The sequence below is a fragment of the Etheostoma spectabile genome, chromosome 2, assembly GCF_008692095.1.
Source record: "Etheostoma spectabile isolate EspeVRDwgs_2016 chromosome 2, UIUC_Espe_1.0, whole genome shotgun sequence".
Taxonomy (NCBI): Eukaryota; Metazoa; Chordata; class Actinopteri; order Perciformes; family Percidae; genus Etheostoma; species Etheostoma spectabile.
This window is the reverse complement of record NC_045734.1, coordinates 26,300,899-26,323,133: the sequence shown is the minus strand read 5'-3', so window position 1 is coordinate 26,323,133 and position 22,235 is coordinate 26,300,899. Positions and strand designations below refer to the sequence as shown.

At 39.6% G+C, this 22,235-nt stretch overlaps 2 protein-coding genes and 1 long non-coding RNA gene across 9 annotated transcripts in view; 2 read left to right on the top strand and 1 right to left on the bottom strand.

Annotated features, from left to right (window-relative positions):
• Positions 1-2,018: 2,018 nt before the first annotated feature.
• Positions 2,019-15,499, top strand: pla2g6 (phospholipase A2, group VI (cytosolic, calcium-independent)). Of its 6 annotated transcripts, none has more exons than XM_032533473.1 (19): positions 2,019-2,204; positions 3,001-3,221; positions 4,003-4,212; positions 5,416-5,596; positions 5,853-6,040; positions 6,814-6,910; positions 7,291-7,473; positions 8,134-8,242; positions 9,560-9,676; positions 10,095-10,185; positions 10,284-10,450; positions 10,562-10,712; positions 11,076-11,212; positions 11,544-11,621; positions 12,115-12,269; positions 12,389-12,440; positions 13,095-13,210; positions 13,457-13,530; positions 14,231-15,499. In XM_032533473.1, exons 2-19 carry the CDS (start codon positions 3,007-3,009, stop codon positions 14,373-14,375), a joined length of 2,466 nt encoding a protein of 821 aa, XP_032389364.1. In that variant the 5' UTR covers positions 2,019-2,204; positions 3,001-3,006; the 3' UTR covers positions 14,376-15,499. The 6 variants fall into 6 exon arrangements, with proteins under 6 accessions (XP_032389364.1, XP_032389374.1, XP_032389405.1 ...); XM_032533483.1 differs by having other exon boundaries at positions 10,287-10,450; positions 14,231-14,879; XM_032533514.1 differs by lacking the exon at positions 9,560-9,676 and having other exon boundaries at positions 10,287-10,450; positions 14,231-14,879.
• Positions 15,500-16,199: 700 nt separating this feature from the next.
• The window catches only part of LOC116700404 (uncharacterized), a 12,279-nt gene continuing 6,243 nt past the window's right edge, over positions 16,200-22,235 (top strand). Inside the window, exons 1-3 of one of the 2 annotated variants that reach the window (XR_004334644.1) lie at positions 16,200-16,450; positions 17,177-17,370; positions 19,929-20,100. This is a non-coding gene — a long non-coding RNA (uncharacterized LOC116700404). Of the gene's footprint in view, positions 16,451-17,176; positions 17,371-19,928; positions 20,162-22,235 lie in introns of those variants that run through there. The other variant, XR_004334643.1, reaches the window with a different exon arrangement.
• LOC116700387 (B-cell receptor CD22) overlaps positions 17,187-22,235 on the bottom strand; it is a gene marked incomplete at its 5' end in the record, with an annotated part of 13,844 nt that continues 8,795 nt past the window's right edge. The window contains 7 exon segments of the mRNA XM_032533525.1: positions 17,187-17,440; positions 17,828-18,018; positions 18,246-18,303; positions 18,400-18,742; positions 19,033-19,359; positions 19,952-20,152; positions 20,512-20,616. Of these exon segments, the coding sequence (XP_032389416.1) occupies positions 17,425-17,440; positions 17,828-18,018; positions 18,246-18,303; positions 18,400-18,742; positions 19,033-19,359; positions 19,952-20,152; positions 20,512-20,616 (1,241 nt within the window).

The window sequence follows — 22,235 nt, the reverse complement described above, 5'->3', positions numbered from 1 at the left end:
TGAACTGAGCTATCATCGCAGCACATCCAGTCTGCACTCAATGGGGCACACAGTGAAATGGCCTGCAAGGCCCTGAAGTAGGTCTACCTAGCAACACCGGCCACATCAGTACATTCAGAAAGGTTGTTTTCACTGTCAGGATGTCACTTTGTAATGTTATTTTGTATCGCCCTGTTTTGATTCTTTAGAAAGGGGCTGTTTGTGTGAATTTTTCACCCTTTTATTGATGGACAGGGTTACATTGTGTGAGAGATTATTAGCTCCAAGTGTGAATGTCAGTGTGAAATTGAACACTACAGTGTATGCCAATGTTGTTTTCAATAAAAAAAACATTTGCACACAGAAAGCCGATCCACTTTTACATGTTAAAAGCATTAAAATAAGAAAAAAAGCTGCCCCAACTTGCCCACCTGTAGATCCGCCCGTGCTGATGACAATTGGCGCCCTGCGAATTCCTCCCTGAAACACATGAAAACTCAAATTTACAATATTATAAATACTAATATTTTAACTTTTAATTTAAAACTCACATCTGTCCAGCGCTGTAGCTAGAATTTTAAGGGCCTGAGTTTTCCCGCCCACCCCAGAAAATTATTTTAGATTGTTTTTTTTTACTTTATATATTTAGTAACTCTCTACAAAGCGTAGGGTGGAGCCTATTTCTTTTTTATTTTACATTGTACTTTTTAGATTTGTATATATATAAAGTCCAGGTTTTTTCACAACACACATTTTTACTTGTCAGAGAGTGATCATGCACATTACTAGTTGGCCTAAAACCTAACCCTGAAACTGAAGCGGCTATATTCATTTTAACCATCGTTATTCTATTATTCATGACGCCTGCACTTTGTGACATGTCAAAAGGTCGTCTGTGAAAAAGGCCAACAGCTGTTTCAGCCCCCTGTATCCCTGCAAAGTATTTGCATAGATAATGGATGGATTTTGTTTGTTTTTTAAAATATTTTTCTTATTTGTATTATTTAAATATAGTGATATTAATAATATTTTGAATTAAAAAAAAATAGCAATGAAACATCCTATTTTAATGTAGAATGTCTCTGGTTACACAAACCTCTTTATACGTATAAAACTCACAAACTACCAGAAAAAATACAAAGAACATGACCTCAGTGTACTCAAGGGTGGCCACGGCCCATCTCTGTCTCCCTTAACGTTAACTTTTTTTTTTTGCTTTTTTCTTTCAGACAAGTTGTTCAATCTAAATGAGACAACAGTCAACTGAAATCTTGAAACTACAAATGAGTTTTTGTTATTTGGGTGTAAAAATGAAAGTGGGTCAAAACTTGATTTAATTCAGCAAAAGGCAGGTGGGATTTCCTGAAAAATATTTTCTTTATTTATTTCTTTAATTATTTTCTGTGTTGCTGAAAAAAGGTAATTGACATGTAATTCTGTTTATTTATATTTATTCATTTTAAACAATCAAATATCAGGGATCTCAAGTTGCTCCATTGACTGATTTTGAAGGTTTATATACTGTTAAAAAAGAAAAAGATGTTTATACACAATGATAAAATGTATGACACTACCAGTTGTGGAAGGTTACTACTAGTACATTTACTCAAGTACAGTACTTTTTGAGGTAGCCTACTTGTACATTACTTGAGTATTTCCATTTTTATGCTACTTTATACTTTATACATGTACTACTTAGAAAGATATTGTGCTTTCCACTTTACCACATGTACCTGAAGGTAGGTCTATATATAGGTACCCTACTTCTCAAACTCTGATTTTACATTCAGAACATATACTTTATAAAATATGGCCCATTGTTTTAAACTACCAAAAGTACATAGCTTCATTGACCAACAACAAAGTAGCCTCCATCTTTTTATCTTCTAATAATGTAAATAGAACAACACTGACAGTATCCACTCTGCATTATGAGTACTTTTACATTTGTGAATAACTATAGTATGTTTATTCTGTTGTATTTCTACCTTTTCTTTAATAGAATTTGAATAGGCTACTTCTATCATTCTAAAGGTCCTCTTTAGGAGAAAACACGAGCATCTTCTATCTATTATGCCCCACCTCTTTTACCTAGCAATGTCAGTTCCTTGAGCTCTGATTGGAGCAACTCCCGTCAATCACGATTTGTAGCAAGTTGGGTTGCACGTCATGGTTGTTGATGTCGCTGTCAGAAGTCAACCACGCAGACAGAAGACAGCAAGCAGGTAAGATTCGAGTGGACAGATAGCAGCTAAGCTAAACTGCGTGTATACGAGGTAATGCGATTAGCTACACTTAACTAAACGACTGCATGCTCAAAATATGTGGGATATTTATGTTAAAAACATGAACTAAATGGGTCTTTGTTGACAGTGCTCGTTGTTAAGCGCGTAACGTTATCATGTCCAATTGATTCTAAATAACTAGAACTCGTGAGCAGCATGAATGGAGCCCCTTCTTCATTATTTAAATGAGGACCAGCCTCAGTTTGCATCGTCGTTAGAAGGTCTTGGAGTGAAGCTCATACGAATTGGAGAGACGAACTCTGTTCACTGCATATTTAAATTGTATTCTGAATTTAAAAAAATAAATAATAATAACAATAATAGGAAATGGAGAGGTGACTGCTAACCCTAGTGGTTATGTAGTAACCCAGCTGGTACAACGACAGTATAAGTTAGGCCTAATTAGCTACAACGTCACCTTACAGGAAATAGTTTTTTTTATTGCTGTTTATTACTTCACTGCTCTAACCACAAATTAGAGATCGCCAGCAACCATATAATATATAATATCTGGGATAATTACACCTGTTGCTATTTCTCGGGAGGTAAATTCCTGCCTTGGGGTTAGAATACATCATTTATTTGATGACAACAATCCTACAAGTTGCGGTAGAGCGGGCAGAGCTAAACATTTCTGCACCTGCTGATAAAATCTGCTTTATGTCAATTAGAGATCATTGAAACTGTGCTACAGATAGTCTGAGTTCTCCATAAGCTCTCTGTTCTTTGTTCTCAGGTAACAATGCAGTTCCTAGGCCGGCTGTTGGACACAGTGTCCTCTGTTTCAACCCTCTTTACCAACCCCTACCGGGTGAGGGATGTCCCATTGTCCGACTACAGTGGAGGAGGCAAAGTCGTGCTGAAAGAGGAGGGACGCATGGTACTGTACAAAAACACCCAGTGCCAGTCATTGGACTGTCTGCTTATGTGCCCTGAGACGCCTAATATGACTCTAAGGTCAGTATTGATCTCATAGGACAGGGAGAGTAGTGTGCTATGGGCCACACATAGCCTTATACAGCCACTGAACTGGGGTTAAGTGCGCAAATGTCAGCTGAAATGAACACAAGTATGTTTATAAGATTTATAAACCCCTGCATATTTGGTTACTATTTTCAGTGTACATACAATCTTATTGATTTACCTAAGATCGCTACTGACCTGCACCCTTACCCATCAAGTCAGCTTCTCCAGATCAAAGCCCTTTATCTTGAATTAGTCAGTGTCAAGTCATTCAGCCATAGATACAGTATGAAAAGCAGTGTTCAAGCAATGAAGGTGCAATACGTTTTGCCATAACTGAAACCAAAAGCAAAAGGGTTTTAAGAACTGAACAGCGTCTAAAAATACATTGATCATTGTTGTGTTAAGTCTCCCGAGATTTGTCTAAATCATAATTAAAACATTTGTATTGTGGATGTTTGGGTTACAAAAAATAATTAGTAGTGAGAAACAAAAGTGAAAACTGGAGTGTGTCTTTGCTTATTATACAATAAATAAAAAACTAATTTGAAAAGTCACATTCGAGGGAAAAAAACATGCCATTTGAAGTCAATGACTACAGCAAATGCCAACCGGAATTTTAAAGGCACTCAGGAAATCCTAATTCATGGTAAAGAAAAATAGATTTTTCTGTAATTTGTACCAGTTTAACCACACACCCAGAGTTGTGGGCACTTACTCAGATTTCCCCTAATGGTGGAAGGTGACTGTGTTATCATTGCACTTTGTGAACCAGGCTGTTTCAGGTGGCGTCGGAGGGTGACGCCATGAACTGGTTCCCCCAATATGCCCTCAAGCTCCGCCCCTTCTACGAGACACTGCCTCTGAAGGCTGAGACCACCCAGCCCATCGTGGACTGCATCCGCAACCACCCGGACTGGAGTTCTGCCCACATCGCCGTGGAGACAGGCCTGAGAGAGTGTCTCAAACATAACTATGTCCAGAGGTAAGATTGGAAGTGTTTGATAAAAATGCTTCAAAAAAAGAGTTCAAAATGATGTTTTAAAAGGATTTTGCCAACAGAGGATTTTAAGTGTAAGCCTGTTCTACAGAAGCATTTACTGTGACGCAGTCAGTATGAAAACTCTATTGTGTGACAAATACTATCAACTACCGGTATTTGTAATAAGTTTGTAACAACAGTGGTGGTTTTGCAGATTTTCACTCAAAATAACGTAATGTCAAAATAACTTGACATTACGCTGCTCATTTGGTGCAGCAATTGTTTTTGGTTAATTCCAGCACTGTATGATTATCAACTTGCACAACTTTACTTGAAAGCTACTCAATATAGTCAATTTATCACGTCAATTTTTCCCAATGGAAATATTTAGCTGCTATAGTTTTGCTAACATTGTCTATAGGACAAGGCATCCAACATGTGGGAGTGTTTCAAAAAGCATTTACAAACATTGTACCTGGAAAATTTAATTTCTAAGACACAATGAGGAAACATGAACATCATAAAACAGGACATGGGAAGTGAAATTATGTCTTATCTTGGGTTGAAAAGTTTGCATTTTGCAGCCAAGTCTTGGATCTGGGACTTTGGAGTTACTTCAGTGCACTGACAAGGGAAAAAAACAGTCCAAACTGTCCCTATGTGATCTGCATTACCACACAATGATCATGTAACTTTTTCCAAAAAAGTGGGCTAAAGGTTCATTGTAGTGGTTTTCTTATTTATCACAAGCAAGCTTAAAGTCTCTGTAAGCTCACTCTCAAAGTTGGAATATGATTGGATAACAAAGGCTGCCTGGAAGCCAAAAATGATAATACTGTGCTATTAAAATATTTAATCACGATTAATCACATTAATGTCATAGTTAACTCGCAATTAATCACACCTGTTTATCTGTTCTAAATGTCTCTTGATTTCTTTTTGTCCCATTATTTCTTTCTCATGTAAATGCTCTTATCAACATGGAATGTGGATTGGCTTGCTTTGTGCAAATGTTTTGAATGAGAGGTTTGCCTTCTGGTTCAGCTTCGTCTCTTTTAAATAAAAAAATGAATGCCGTTAAAATGGGTTTGCGTTTACACTGTTAATAAAGTGTTTAACTAACAGCACTAGATAATACATCATATTAATCTAGTGGCTAAACTGTGCAAAACGACCTCTGTGGTTATGTAATCTCACTGTCTCCAGTCAGATCAATGCACGGGATGCATCAGGTCAGACGCCGCTGCACCTGGCATGTGAGCGTGGCGACTCGGCGTGTGTGAAGGAGCTGTTGGAGGAAAGCCAGGCTCGCACCGACATCAGAGACCGCAACGGAGAGACACCCATGCACTGTGCCGCCAAGCAGGATACTCCTGCCATCATCCAGGTGAGACTCCGCTGGAGGGAAATCAAAGTTTCATTTCCATCTGATCACATTTTGAACAACGCTTGTCGAATGATCCTACCGCCGTGTTTCAGTGTTCCTAAAATTCAACTGATTGACCCAAGTAGGACGCCACTGTTTCAGGTTTCAAGATGTAATTAAGCAGTCACACCCTTTAAACTGTATAGTAACACAATTTCCCCTCCTTTCACCTCCCCCACCATGCTGTCATCTATCACTCCACCCTTTCTTCATTCAGGTCATGTGCTCCCGGATGTGCTCGGGGGTGGATGAGCTGAACAACAACGGGGAGACGCCGCTCCACGTGGCCTGCCGTCTGGGACGCGTGGAGTCCGTCAAAGCTCTGTTGGGCGGCGGGGCTAAGTGTGGCGTGGTCGGCGGTGCTGGCTACCCCATCCACAGTGCCATGAAGTACAGTGAGAAGGGGTGAGTGGGGTTAAAGGTCTGATAATGACTTGCATGATGTAGTATTATTTCTGTAGCTTGTAATCAGTACAGTGATCAGTCTTAAGCTTGATTTATGGTTTTGTGGAGAACTGCTCCACGCAGAGCTTTCACCGTAGCCAAGGGTTAGTGGCCTGATGATTATACTTGTGTGTTGGTGTGTGCGTTGTGCAACTCTGCCAAGCCACGGCCGAGAGATGTGTAGTTAAATTTTTTGAGAGGCGCACGTCAGGCTAAACACGTAGGGTCCGGCGTAGATGTGTGTTTCCAAGTCCCTGCGTACGTAGCAACGGGGTAGATTTTACACAGAAGTATAAATCAAGCTTTAGTGAAGGTGTTCAGATGAATGTGTTTTACCATTATGTAATTTCCAAAGTTACTGTCCCAGACTGAAATAACACTAAAGAGCATGTGGTTTTGAATTAATGGTAACCCACGTTACACTACACCTGCCTCCATCATAAATAGACCTTTAGCTGAAGATATATTCTTGTTCTATAACCAGTTTTTGCATTAATAATAATATTGGCTCTCTGAATTGAATTCCTATGTTGGATAGAGAACTGCTGAAGTTGTGAAATTTAGTTTCCACAGAGAGAGATTCTTTGTTCTAACGGCAGAGACAAATTGTTACCAAAATTACAAAATAATAAAACCTCTTGGCTTTTATGCTGTTTTATTTAAGAGATATTAAATGATCTATTCTAGTTAATGTATTGTAAATATTCCTGTTTTATTCTGTGTTTGACTGTCAGCTGTGTGGAGGAGATCCTCAAAGCAGACCCGGGCCAGCTCCAGGCGGAGGACTCTTTGTATGGAGGGACGCCTCTCCACTGGTCCAAAACTGCTGAGGTGAAAAATATTATTGTTTTGTGGTTAGAATTCATAATGAGACTTTTGATTTACAGTACGTGTTTGCATCCTTGTAGTATACATCCAGAGAAATGTATGTGTTAATGCTTTGGTTTTACAACAATAAGATTTATGACCTGTTTATTAACTTCTGTTAGCTAACGGTTGGAGTTCAAGCAACTATTACAAAACTTTAATTCAGCTTAAACTGATGGCACAGCTCCCAGCCAGTGATAGTGGCCTGGAATTGTGTTGCTCTGGGTGCTCAGGCCTACCAAACCAAGACATTCATGTCAACAATAATTTTACTAAGACTAAGTTGACATTTGAGGGGAAATATCAAGCAGATGTTTAAAGAAATCTTCCTCTCTCTTTGCCAGATGTGTCGTCTGCTGCTGGAACACGGCTGTGCAGTGAACTACCTCAGTAAGACCGGAGAGAGCGCCCTCCATATTCTGACCAAGAAGGGCCGCTTTGAGGCGGCCATGGTGCTGCTCACCCACGGGGCGAACACCAACCTGAAGGGCCAGGATGGAAACACAGCCCTGCACCTCGCTATGAAGGTGTGTGTGTGTGAAGGTGTGTGTGTGTGTGTGTGTGTGTGCGTAGGTAGGTGAAGGTGTGTGTGTGTGATCATCTCTGTCTTGTTATTTTCCAGATAAAAGCAGTAATCACTTACTAACAGTTGAAATGTTCACTCAAGCAAAGACAAATGTCATGGAATGATTTTGCAGAGCGGTTGCAACATAGTTTTTGGAAGAGGGAAAACAACTAAAAGATTGCAGAAGTCTTTAAACTCTGGCTAATAAGAATACCAGGTTGCATCACACATACAGTATGAGAACAAACTTCACAGATCTGCTTCTCTGTAATGGCTAGCATGCTTACACTACAAGATATTCTCTCTCTCTCTCTTTCTCTCTCTCTCTCTCTCTCTCGAGTTCTTTCTTGCTGACATTTCTTGAATAACAACTGTTCTTGTTTGTTTGGTGTTCAATCAAAGATGCACAACTCAGATTTTTTTCAACAGGAAAAACTGGAGAAAAAAAAAGTTCTCTTGTTGCAACTGTGTTATTTATGTAACTACTTAAACATGAAATTGCGTTCACATAAAAGCTTTGTACCCACTAATATATTGAGAACATTCTAAAGTGTATTTTTCCTTTTATCGTTACTTTGCTGTGAAAAGAAAATCACCATTTGCGTGACTCTCTGTTCATTAGATGGACCACATGGAGTTGATCAAAGCTCTGATTGTGTTCGGGGCTGATGTGGAGATCCACAACGACCTGGGAGAAACCCCTGGACTCATCGCTGCTCGCATCAGCAAAGGTAAGAGCGAGCAAGCGCGCGAGAGAGAGAGAGAAGGGAGCAAGAAGTTAAAACCCTGAGGAGATAAGAGGTAAGGAGGTACAGTATATGGAGGATGAAGTAAAGGAAGAGGAGGCAAACAAGAATAGTAATGAGTTTACGGAACTTAATATGCTTGACCTAACAGGCCTGTTTGAACTTTATTATAACAAGAAATCTCATTTAAATCCATGTGTTCTACAGTAGAGCTACTGCACGGCAATGGTCGGGTATGTAATGAATGATTTACAAAATCACAAATGTCAAGCAATGCTTAGTGTATTTATTAAATCCTGCTTTACAGTTCCTGCAACTAATACATTGTTTTGGGACTGCGGCGGTTTGTTAGAACACATTCAATGTCTTTTTTTAAAGGTGCAAATAGAAAGTTTACTGTCATGTAGTGTACGATTAGAAAAAGAAAGAGTCCAAAGAGGAAGAAAGCAGATAAAGAGTTATTCAAAAAACTAAAACTCAAGATCTGGTCTGTGAATTGTTGTGATTCCAATAGTTCCCCCAGTATTCCTATTTTCAACTTCTCAACAGTAGAGGGCAATGCTACAAGTGAATGGCATTTAAACAGTTATTTCAGTTACCAAAGCCCAAAAATGTTGCTCCTTTATTTCAGAAATTACCGGGTGGTACATTTCATAATCACTTATTATTACTTTTAGTTATGTCATATAAGATAGCATTAATGCAGTTTTCTTTTTTAAATTTTTCTGGCCACTAGTAAATCTACAATAGAGGCCCACCCATTGTGGAATAAATTCTGAACAGTTGAGTTGCTTCTTTGACACATTAGCTCTCCGGTCTGTATCACAATGCCTTCTGGCTGTGACTGTGTCAGACATAACTAATATTTCTGTAGTTCCTGGCAGCTGATAGAAATCCCTGACTATACAGTGCAAGCTTTAAATGGCGTTGCATGGAAAATATTTTGAAATCTTTTTAATAGAAGATCAGCACATTGTTACTTCTAAATTTGTGTTTCTATTAAAAACTGAGATAATTGCATGAGCATATTAGTTGTCTGCACATAGAGATGATTGTGTATGAAACCACCCTCTTAATGCTTTGAATGAATAACAATGGTTTCCTGTTGTTTATTGATTTTTAAAATGCACGGTAATTGCTAACAGCTGGCTTATGTTCTTGATTTCTTTCTCTCTCTTCCTCTCTCTGTCTCCCATCTATCTCTCTCTCTCTCATTATCTCTCTTCCTGCTTTTTGTGGTGTGTGTATGTGCACTCCTAACATGTTTGCTGGCTTGTGTGTGTGCTTGTGTTAACATGAAAGGTCCTAATAGAAAGATACTGCTGGACATGCTGTGTAGTGTAGGGGTCCAGCGGTGCCTCCCACCCTCCCCCGGCAGTCCTCCCCCCTTCTCCGACAAGGCCAAGCCTGCAGGCATAGGTAACACCGCCATCCCTCCTCCTGGCCTCCCTCCATTGTGCTCTGTTTCATTCATTCTTCCATTTAAATTGCTCACTTTGATTCATCAAAATTTCATGTGTATTATTTTTTTCTTCTCATTTTTCACATTTCTTTTTTTTACCAATTTTACTTTTTTTTTATTTTTTTTTTACGTTTGGACACCTGATGGTCTTATCCAATGCAATTTGTATTTGCTCAAAATACCAAAGACCAAACAAAAGATGTTTCCCCCCCCCCCCCCCCCCCCCCCCCCCCAGTGAAACCACACACAGACACTCCTTGTAAAAGTCCTATGTCGTTTGTGGAAAACCCAGTGATACCCGTTTCCATTTTCATCCTTTATGTGTATAATAATGCCATGTGTTGGCCCCATATCAATAGCTGTTGTAATTGGCAGGGTTCGAGGACATCGTGTATATGGGGGCTGCAATCAGTGCTATGAGCAGAGGCAAATCTGAAGTGGATGGCCCCAAAATGGAGACAAGAAAGTGAGTAAGAAACTTCAATGTTATTTATGTATATTCAAATATTTTGTATTGCATCTCTGAAGACAACAAAACACAGTTTTTTTCAATCCTGTCCTCAGTAGGATGGACAGACTGCTATGTCTGGATGGTGGAGGTATTAAAGGCCTGGTGTTGATCCAGATGTTGATCGCTCTGGAGAGAGAGGCTGGTCGACCAACCAGAGAGCTCTTTGACTGGGTGGCCGGCACCAGCACCGGGGGCATCCTGGCCCTCGCTATAATCCATGGTGCGTTTGTGTCCCTTTTTTGATTTTCTCCTGTTTTTTATGTACAGTATCTAGCATCAATCATTATTGCTTTGTAGCATCAAACAACAATTACTTTTCTTCTATTTGTAGGTAAGTCCATGGAGTACCTGCGCTGTCTGTACTTTAGGATGAAGGAGCAGGTTTTCAAAGGGTCCCGCCCTTATGAATCAGCACCACTGGAGGACTTCCTAAAGAAAGAGTTTGGAGAGAACACCAAGATGACAGATGTTCAATACCCCAGGTAACTGTTGATGTAAAATGTGTCTACTATGCAATATGCATGAAATATATACCGAGGCGCTAGGAAAGACAATTTCCTTAGACATACTCACTAGCAAATGGTAAACTGCTCTAATGTTAACTGATAGTAAAAGCCAGCACTAGGGTTCTGCACATGCAAATATAAAACCCATACATACATTAACGCTGTCTTGGAAGATTCAGCCTATGAGTTCCAATAAAGAAATCTTTATTTCTTACTCATTTTTCTGTGTTTCTGCTGTTTGTAAAAAGGAAAGCCCTCAGCATTAAATACCGTACTCTGCTGTGATTGGTCACTTTCAGAAAATGTACGTTGTCATTTCATTTATTTGGTTCTGTACAGGGTGATGGTGACCAGTGTTCTAGCAGACAGACATCCAGGCGAGCTGCACATCTTCAGAAACTATGACCCTCCCTCCGTCCAAAGAGTGCCCCCATATGCTACCACTGCCACCTTCAAGCCGCTTGTCACGCCACAAGGTACTTCAACAAATGGCACCAGGAATTTTTTGTTGGCCTACTGCACAAGTGCTCACTAGTGTTGTATTGGAGGGGTAGTGCAGTGCATTCATACTACCACTGGGTGGCGTCAACGTAAGAGAACTCTAAATTTGGTGGCTTTACATTCTGGGATTGGGTAATCTCAACAGTTGAAGAGTAATACATTCTCAGTTCATTTAGGAATAGGAAACCTAAAAAGCAAGGCACTGGGTGAATGCAAAAACCTACTTTTGACTTTGCATGTCATCATATTCCTGAAGAAGTCCAGTTCTGCTGTGTTGTTTGAGTGCCAGCCATGTTGTTGTTGCAGGATGGGAGGATGAGGATGTGTTGATAGTAGGATACACAGAGGAGCCGACCAAAAAGCGTAGGAAGGTGACAGATGAAGGTGTGTGTCTGTGTGAGTGAGAGACTACGAGCGTTTGAAAGGAGCAAGTTCTCAACGATTTAAATTTGGTCAGTCACAGTTTTTGGGCAACACCAAAAGTATTACATATTTCCATTTTTCCACATTTAAACGTTTGACGTTTTGGTAAATGCGCCCATTCACTTTCTTGCCAGGTGTTTGATGAGAAGATTGATGCCCCTTTCAGACATGAAGGTGGTGTCAATCTTCTCATCTTACTCTCAGCAAGAAAGTGAATAATAATAAATGTCAAACGTTTCCTGTGTATGGGATTCCACACAAAACGCATGCTTACTGTCAGCAAATAAGATGGTTCAGCCGTTAGCTTATTCAGCATGGATGAATGTGGATCTTTTGGGAGTGTTAACAGTTTTCTTCACAAATTGGAGTATTAAAGCTTGCACCCAGAATCAAAGTCTCTGAGTATAGTGTCATGCCTTTTGTTTGATCCTTTATATCCCTGTCTGTACACCAGAACAACTTGTGTGGCGAGCTGCCCGCTCCAGCGGCGCCGCCCCCACCTACTTTCGACCAATGGGCCGCTTTTTAGATGGAGGGCTACTTGCCAATAACCCGACGCTAGACGCCATGTCAGAAATCCATCAGTACAATAAAGCTTTAAAAGCAGAGGTAGGCGACCTGACATCTGCATTCTATTTTTACTTTTTACATTCTGTCTCTAACCTATATGAATTTTAAAACAATTGTTTTTTATTAGATAATTTAATTATCCTTCTCCTCCCTCTTAGGGCCATGGAAATGAAATCAAAAAGTTGGGTATAGTGGTCTCCCTTGGTACAGGTAAGCCCCTGTATTGTGTCTGAACATGGTAAAACAAGCATTTTATGCTTCTTCATAAATCAATTTACAACACAGGATCACTTTAGGAATCCATCATCCACAATCAGTTTGTTTTCTGCTGATTTATATTAGTATTAATACGGAATTAGATTTTTATATATATATATATATATATATGTGTGTGTGTGTGTGTGTGTGTGTGTGTGTGTGTAATGTTACACTCAGCCTCAGCTGAACTCAGTTTAGTCGTGTTACTGGTCCGTGCAACAGTTGGCTTGAACTTTTGCTCAACGACTTTGAAAAATAAACTTGTGTTTTTAACTAAATTTGTATTTAGTAATAAACTTTGTATTTTATATGAAAAGCATACAGCCGTTTTTGTTAGTGGAATAAATGTCCTGGCAAAGACTGAGACTTTGGCAATGTATTTTATGTCCTATTAAGTGTACCATGAAATAGCCATAAGCTATCATAAGCCATGTGATGAATGCTACTTACTACCAAGGTGCCCTTTACATTATAGTTCCGTTTTTTTAAGATGGAGGGCAGCAGTATGGATGGCAACACAGGAAAAGTTACACAGGACATTGTGAATAACTAACTTCCTCCTTGTTTGTAGACTTATATCATAGCTGTGCTGCTGTGTATCTCCAGGGAAACCTCCTCAGGTGGTGGTGAACTCGGTGGATGTTTTCCGACCCTCCAACCCTCTGGAGCTGGCTAAGAGCATCTTTGGAGCCAAGGAGCTGGGCAAGATGCTGGTGGACTGTGTGAGTACCGCTACAGCACCTGCTTCAATCTGTTCCTTGGTTAAATCAATGACTGCCAGGTGCTCATTATCCAATACCACAAACTGTACATTTTTTCATATTAATTAATCCACTCAGAATTCTTTTCTACTTTTCGTGAAGTATTTTAATATTCCTGATATTTTGCAAATAATAACCAATTACAAAGGCCTTTCTGCCTTTTTGTTTCTAATTCTAAAATGTTTCTCTCTCTCTCTGACTGGACAGTGTACCGACTCTGATGGCTGTGCAGTGGACAGAGCCGGAGCCTGGTGTGAAATGATCGACACCATCTACCGCAGGTCAGTTGACTTTAAACCTGCTGCAGCTTGGTTCTCATTTACTGCTACAGTACCTCTGCTCTCTATCGTAACTCTGAGTCAAGCTGCCCTCTTCCTTTTCCCATCTAAACATCATTATTAACAACTTATAAACAACATTTTCAGGAATGTCATTGTCCCAGCCTGAAGCACCTGTCCCTCACATTACACTACCCTAACAGGAAGATGAAGATCAGAGTTAGCTGTTGAGACCCTGGCTTTTAATAGGTTTAGCCAGTATTGCTGATAATATTTTTCTGTCAGGGTTAGTTGTGTAGATATGGAGATATGAATATACACAGATGAGTATGAATGTGCTAAACCATTTAGGGCTTTAAAAACAAGTAAAACTATTTTAAAAATCAATCAATGTCACAAATAGTGTAATGACGCTTGTACTTGTATGATATGTACTCCTTTGCTGGTGTTATTGCTACTACATTTAGAACAAGTTTCAGCCTAACAATGTTTTTTTAGGTAATCCAGTTCAGAATGCATTACAGTCATCTATGTGAGAAGATACAAAGGCATGGGCAGCTTTCATAAAGAGTTTGGGTCTTACTCTTGGGATATTTCCCAAAAGTGGGGACAGTGCTTAGATTCAAGAAAAACACCCAGGTTTTTATTTCCAAAGTACTTTGAAACTCTTTACAAATCACTGTGTTCATTGTCTTATGTGCAGATTGAGTCCCCAGTTGTCTCAAGAGGTGATGCTGGATGAGGTGAGTGACGCGATCCTGGTGGACATGCTGTGGGATACCCAGATGTACCTGTATGAGGAGAGGGAAACCCTTCAATACTTGGCAAAGGCGCTGCTGGACAAATGAAAGCACGAGAAAATCACAAGGAGAGGCTGCGAAGATGGGACCATGAGAGCCGAAGAGACGGAGAGTATGAGAGCAAATGCACGTCCCGTGAGCGGAGTCAAAGCCAAGAGGGATTGGACGAGTCACAAAGATTAGTGAGACGTGTCTGATTCGAGATTGTAACGTCTGTTGATGTGCTCTTTCTTTCAAACTCCTTGAGACGACGCGACCACAGCGATTCTCATATTCCTGCTGAAATGTCAAACAGTTTACAGTAGCAAATGTGTGAATCAAGGCAGACAATGAAGACTAACAGAAGTACAACTGACTTAACGTAGCCTACTGAAAGACAAGTTGTGTGGAATCATGCAATATTATCACTGACCTTATCACTAGTATGGTTGGTTGAGTTTACTATTTGTACATACACCAGTAAAGAACAGTGTTTAGCTTTCCTTTCTTCAATAGGTGAGTACAGGGGATGTATGAGGAAGTGGCATCAACCAAATAAAACTAAAAGTAGCACACAATGACTCAGGCCACATCCATTGACAGCTAACACTCCCCCTCCCCCACTCTTTAGTGTTTGGTGACAAATAGAATCTGAGCTCGAATCACATTCTGAGTCGCTGCGATAAAACCATAACACCTCCTCATTCCTCCTGTTTTTTTTAAAGTATAAAAGTAGCAACCAAGACATTTGTTACAAACATTTGATCAAAGGGACCAAGCAGTACAAGTACACAATCTTAAGTCTACTGTCATATAGCTTGGGTGATTATCCAGTTCTGCCTTATGTGTGTGAGACCCACATCTGTACTGTTTCTCATGCCTTTTACTGTCTAATTTATTTATACTGACTTTAAAATTATTTATCCTCACCCATTGATAACTTGCTAACATACTGTTACAAGCTCTCAGCCTACTATAAAAGTGGCTTGAGTGCATATTTAACACTTACTGTGACAACTGGATTAGAAACCAGACTTGAATTTTCAACATACTTGAAAGACAAAAAAACAAAAGTCCCACAGCAACTTGCATAACATAAACTTGAGGCTACATATTAGTTCCAGTTTTTTTGTATTTGGATTAATTACTGAAGTGTATACTTGTATGTATGGGAATAAAATATATTAATATGGTTTTGAGTTGTGTATGACATTTTGTCTCTTTGTTGTAGCATGTACACTCTTGCTTAAATATCTGTCTCTAATGTAATTGTAAAGGTACTTTTTATTGTCACATCCACATTGCAAAATTCATTCTCTGCATTTAACTCATCACTCAAGTGAGCAGTGGGCAGCCATTTACAGCACCCGGGGACCAACTCCAGACCTGAGCTAGTGCCTTGATCAAGGGTACTGACTGGAGAACCTACTACGTTTTTTGATGGTGGGGGAAACTGGAGCACCCGGGGGCAACACACACAAACATGGGGAGATCATACAAAGTCCACACACAAAGGGCCAGAACGACCTGGATTTAAACCCAGAACCTTCTTGCTGTACGGTCACAGTGCCAACCACTGGGCCACCATGTTGCTCTTTACCAACTCTTCCATTTACCAACTCCAAAAAGGTTCCCCCCTAGCATTAAAACTCCAAACACAAAGGTGTCATGCTTTAGCTCTCTGATAGATTGAAAGGTAATTTATTGTAAGGACTTAGATTATATAAATTAAAATTTGTTTTAGAAGTTAAAAGTAAATCTTTTAAAAATACATGCATTTCGTTATCTCGGTAAAGTTACCTGTACATTGTGCATTGACAAAAACAGTTTATCCAAGAAAAAAAAAGAAAAAAAAAACTCCAGAAAAGGCATAAAGAAAAGTCATCACAGAGACCCCTAGCGGCCATTTGAAGAAACCAGCATTACCAGCTAACATTAACTCAAGCGTTCGGCTGGATAACAAGTTAGCTAGTCGCTGTTGTATCGTAATACGCATTTATATAAGAAAAGCATATAAACTTAGCGGCTCTTGAAAATAAAATGTGAAAAAACAACGTCCAGACGACCTTCACTCAACGTTAGCTAACGTTGAGCTAGCTAACGCTAATAGGGAAAGCTAACGATGCAAAACAACTTTCTGTTGGGTGAGTATTTATTAAAAAGTGGTACATTATCTTTTGTATATATAATGTAAGGTACGTTACCCAAGTAAGTCTCCACATATAATATATTTAATATAATAGCTACAATTATTTTTAGAGAAAGCAGTATGTTCGTTAGCGTTAGGTTAGTATCGCTACGTTAACGTTAGCGACACTAAGCAGGACTTCACAAACCTAGCTAACGCTACAAGCAACAAAACAAATTTAGCTTAAACCCGTAAATTCCATGTGATTGATTACCTATAGCATTGATGAGAAATACAAGTAGGTCATGGACACATCCGTGCAGTACGTTTCCCATTTGTAATTAACTAATCTGATTAGTATAACACCTACAGTTGCACAAAACATGTTTGAGAACTAGTTGTGGTTGTGGTTCTGTCAGAAAGGGGTGCTAATTTAAAAAATATCACCGTAGGTAAGTGGTTCGTCCCGTGTAGGATTGCACTGACTCTGTTAAGTTGTGCAGGACTTTTTTGTAACTTAGCTTCCTAACTTCGATGAATTTTAACTTTCTTAAGTTTAAAAGAAATTACATTTGTTTTATGGGTTGTTTCTGCATATTGGAAAGTATTGGTGTTCTCACCTTGTATTTTGACACAGTGAATGCCTGCTTAACAAGACAAGGTATGAGGTATATGGTTCAACAGACTGGACCGTGAGAGAATCGGCTAACTAAAAGCTTCTGGTTTCCTTTATCTAAAACAGACAGTGGGTGACCATCAGCGCTCTCAAGTGTTCCTGAGGTCTCATTAGGATGCTGGACGCCTGCCTGCCGATTCACTGTAAGCTGGTGTAGATCATACGGTCTATGGTGTAGATAAGGTCATCAATGGAAGTCCCTAAATGCAGAATTAAATGCAGAGATGAACAGAACAATCCAAGTTCTGTCACAGAGGCAGGTGTGTTGTTACATTCAGTCTTTTGAAGTTTTTACTTGCTGTGATGTTTACATTCTAGAGGTCCATTAGCCTGGAAGTGAATAAAATAATGCATTAATGTACTGGGAGTTAAACATGTGGCAAATGTTGTAAAAAGTAGGTTATATAAGGAAAGCACTTTTCTCAGTTGAAGTAGTTCGCAATCCGTAACCCAGTTTGGCAGCCCTTTGAGCTGAAGTGATGTGTTCAGTGACACTGGGTGTATATGCCCAATATTTGGCCGTTGATCATCCCAACATGGAAATCAATGTAAACTTTAAACAGCACAATGAAAATCTTTTTATTTTTATCAAAATAGTACCAGTAGTTGCTTAGATACCATGTAGCCCATGCTATAATAAGCTACACTATTCTTACAGTATATCCCTTAAAAAGACTCAGTCTAATCATTTGTACAGTAATAGCAAGTGATGCTTACTCAGTGGTCATGTTGGGTCTGAAGTTGACAACAGCATAGGGGGTGTCTTCTTGTTTTTGAGGCGGATGTGGCAGGACTGTGCTGTAGAGAGGGTCTGTGTGGTTCTGAGGGAAGTAAACTCTGCTGTAATGAACTTCTTCTTCCTCTGTTGGTTGAGCCGAGAATTCATGACGCAGGGGGCCAAGGTTTAGCTGATAAAGAGACAGGTGAAATAATATTTTACATTGCACTGAATATAATGTTTTGGCTGATCATTCTACCCCAATATAAAATGATTCAACTGGATGGCAGGATTAGCATAGCAGGTACTCAGTGGCCAGAGTAGCGCTTGCAACAAAATTTATTTAATCTGACGAGAACCAGGATGAAAGATTGCAATGCACTAATGTAGCAAAACTGTTTAAATAATTTTCTTTACCTGATCCAGGTTGTCTGCTGTTTCAGTTCTAGGAGATTGACTGGAAGTCCTCTTTCTTCTGGTTAGAAGAAAAGAGTGCATATACAAATTAATAGGTGATGCCAGGTTAGTGTGTGAATGTTATTGCGCTGAAGCAGAGGACAGTGTTGCTCACCTGATCCACCAGAAGGCAGCGAGGGGTATAATAACCAGGAGAGCAGCACAAGCTGCTGCTGCTTGCGTCCATTTTCCCATTTTACTCTGGACAGTAAGGGTCTTTTCATTAGAGTTGATTTTTTGGAGATTTTCGGCAGCACAGAAGTAATTCCCTGCATGCTGACTGCTGACTGGGTCCAGAACCAGGTGTTTGTTTTGCTTCTCAGTTGGGGTCAAAGGTCGACTGTTCAAGTACCAAATGTACTTTGTGTTGTCAGTCAGAGGACAGCTGGTAATGCAGCTCAGTGTGACTCTCTGGCCCTCTGTCACCACTGCAGAGGGAGTAAACTTCACTCTCAAACCTGAAAGATAATTAGAGCGGTGATTAAATCCTCAGTAAGTCCTCTTACCTAATCAACAAAACAAGTGCTTTGTCTGTGTCTTATAAAACAACCTACTTCAGCAAAAGTACTCATACGTGTTGAGCTGGGTCTGGTTAAGATGAGGAAACCAAAACTATGGAACATCGTTAAAGTTACCCACATTGTCTGTTAGTAGTGGATGGGCCTTTCAGTGTGCTGACTGCTGGTATAACATGGTGTAGAAGTCAATAATTCCAGACAATAATAATGTATTTAATCTAAAGAGTTACCTGTGACAACCAAACTCACTCCAGGTCTCAATCCTTGGTCCTCACTGTGGATTCTGAATGTGTATTCCGCTGAGTCATTCTTCTTCAGGTTACTGATTGTCAGGATGTGGTTATTCTCAAAGTTGTCATGAAACTTCATACGAGGTACAGATTTAATTGACTCTTTCACTTCTTCCTTCCCCCTTCTCTTTATTTTATACCATAGTTTAGCCTTTGGTTGGTAATTGGGGGAAAAGTATTCACTTGAAATGTTCACTGAAGAACCTCGTAGAGCACAGATTCTCCTGCGGATGTAATTCACAATCAAGCAGTTCCCATCCTCTACACCTGAAAAATATAGATAAAACACAAGAGGCCGTTTCATTTTAAGTTATGTCAAAATTACCTTTTAATGTTTGAACTACAATTACTGTTTGGGAGAATATATCAACTTTGTAGACATAAATGTTAGAAATTAGGACCTGCCAGTCTCAAACTTCAAGGCTATGCCTCATAAGTACATTTTTCTGTTAGTATTAAACAGCTATTTTGTATTTTCTTATTAATGCTTAATATTTTTGTTTGTGTATGTATGCACCAATCACCAAGGCATATTCAATGTAGGGTAACTACTGTGGCAATAAATTCATGTCTGATTTAACTGTCCCTTTGGCACTGTAAGCCAAAAAACATTAAACACACATATAACACTGTTATGATCTATAGTTAACTTCATAAAGCACTATGGTTAGCAGCAGATCCCCAGTAACAGAGACTGAAATACACTTAACAAGATCTGTTAAACAACACTACAACCGTAATCTAACGACGAAAATCAGATTAAATCAACATGCCTCAACAAAATCAAACATGATTAACTGCCTTATACTGTAATATGTGTTTTTTCTACATCACAGACCAGAAGTTGGGTCATACTCACAGACTTCAGCAGAGCGCAGATCCTCAAGGCCTTTTACAGCGCAGGAGTAGCTTTCAGAAGAGTTTTTGGGAACTACAAATGTTTTCTTCTCTACTGCATGTCTGCTCTTGTACCAAATGAAGTCACTCAAAGGACAGCTTGTGTTACAGGTCAGTGTGACATGGCTCTGGTCAGCTGCAGGACTCCTTTGAACATGTACTTCTGTTTGGGGATGACAAATGTATTTCTTTTATTAGTTACATAAAATACAGTTATATCATGAATTATGTAACAAAGTCAAAGCATGAGTAATCCAGAAAACTGTGGTCATTGTGCTTGTGCAACAAAGATGGCGGCGCGCTCAGACGCAGCGGCTCACAGCTCTCCCTATTTGTGCTTCCTTTTAGAGAGTTGCTCTCCAAATTTCATTGTACTGGTACAATGACAATAAAGGCTTTCAATTCAATTCAATTGTAACAATATAAAATCACCAAAGATAAACAAAGAGATATACTATAAAAATAGATTGTAAAGGGTTTAGAAGTGGTGGGGTGGGAGTTTGTGTTTTTTGGAAACCTAACCTCTGGGATATCTGATGGAGCATGGCTCTTCCTCTGATGTTGTCTTATAAGAACACATTTTCCCTTCAGCATAGGTCACACTGAAGCAGGTCGACGTGACAGAATCTGGGAAAATAAATGGTTTTGGTCTTTGGAAAATGTCAAAACTCAAATAGTCATTGAATAGCAGACGCTTTAGGATTTATGGTTGCAGTGTGTGAATAATAGAATTATTCTTGAAAGTATGACACATGTAGGCCGAAGTTTCATCATATAATAATAATAATAATAATAATAAGGAGCTAAATGCTGTCACTCACCCACTGAGACTTGAGGGGCTCTGAAGATCCTCCGTAGCCTTTGATAGCAAGGAGTAGCTGACTCCTTCCTCACTGCCGACCACTGTTGTACCATGGAGACCAGTCCTGATAGAGGAACTCTCTGTTCTTGTACCAGACTAGCTGCAGGTTTTCAGTCAGGGACAGCTGGTGTACACATCAGTGTCACTCTTTCCCTCTGTGGCAGGAATCACTTTACCTGCAGGTCTGAGATTACGGTGAATGAATATGGGATACTAGCCTTAGTCTTAAAGTGATGAATAACTGTCACCCACTGTACCGCAACATGGAGCTCGTTCTGTTGTGCCAGCAGAGTTCTGGGTTGTCAGAGTCTCTCGCAGCATAAACTTTGCTTCGCTCTCTCTCAGATCTTTGATTGTTAGAGTGAAGTTACTCTCTGCACATGTTGTACGTCACACGATTTTCATCTGCAGAGAGCTCCTTCTGAACAGTTTCAGATCCATTCTGGTGTACAGTGTACCACTTCATGCTGTAGTGGGACGTTGGCTGAGCAGGCAGACCCACGGATGACCTTTTAAGCACAGATGCGTTTGATGTCCCTGAACCCTTTAACAGAAGAATAGATGAACAAAACATCTGGACAGACGTTGTTCTCTGCACTAATTGGTCAATGATGCTAAGATCAAAAGCTCAAAGGATCATATTAATATCATGTAGCAGCAGAATAGGTAAAGATATTGATAGCTACCATTTAATAATTTTTATTTTAATAAGTAGGTATAATATAATTTGTCTCAACACCAACCACTACAAACAATTCTTGTAATTTTTTGTACAGTTCACACAGTTAATTAGTGTTATATAATAACCGATGAACAGCAGTTCATACCTGAGATGTACAGGATCAAACCCAGAAACACACATCCAGCTTCTGCCAACATGGCGGTTGTAGTCTTCAGTTTCTAATCAGAAAGGTGGCTGTATAATTAAATTACATTTTTCTGTGAAAACTTGTGAAACGTTAATATAAAGAACTGGTCAAAACACAGCTGTCGCCTTACAGAGACAGAATGGACTGTTCTGTGTGTCTGCGTTTAGCAGAATAACCGCATGCTGCTCTGACAAACTTCCTTCCTCATACAGTGCCTTGCGAAAGTATTCAGCCCCCTTGAACTTTAACATTTCAGGATTCAAACAAAGAAAACTAATTTTTTTGTGAAGAATCAACAGCAAGTGGGACACAATCATGAAGTGGAACGAAATTTATTGGCTATTTCAAACTTTAACAAATAGAAAACTGAAAAATTGGGCGTGCAAAATTATTCGGCCCCCTTAAGTTAATAGTTAGTAGCGCCACCTTTTGCTGCAATTTCAGCTGTATGTCGCTTGGGGTATGTTTCTATCAGTTTTGCACATCGAGAGACTGAAATTCTTGCCCATTCCTCC

Bases quoted from the DNA above. Each gene is read 5' to 3' on its own strand.
- pla2g6 (XM_032533473.1), top strand. From the start codon at position 3,007: ATGCAGTTCCTAGGCCGGCTGTTGGACACAGTGTCCTCTGTTTCAACC. The intron at 5,597-5,852 runs GTGAGACTCCGC...TTCTTCATTCAG, and splicing joins ATACTCCTGCCATCATCCAG to GTCATGTGCTCCCGGATGTG. The intron at 13,211-13,456 runs GTGAGTACCGCT...CTGACTGGACAG, and splicing joins GCAAGATGCTGGTGGACTGT to TGTACCGACTCTGATGGCTG.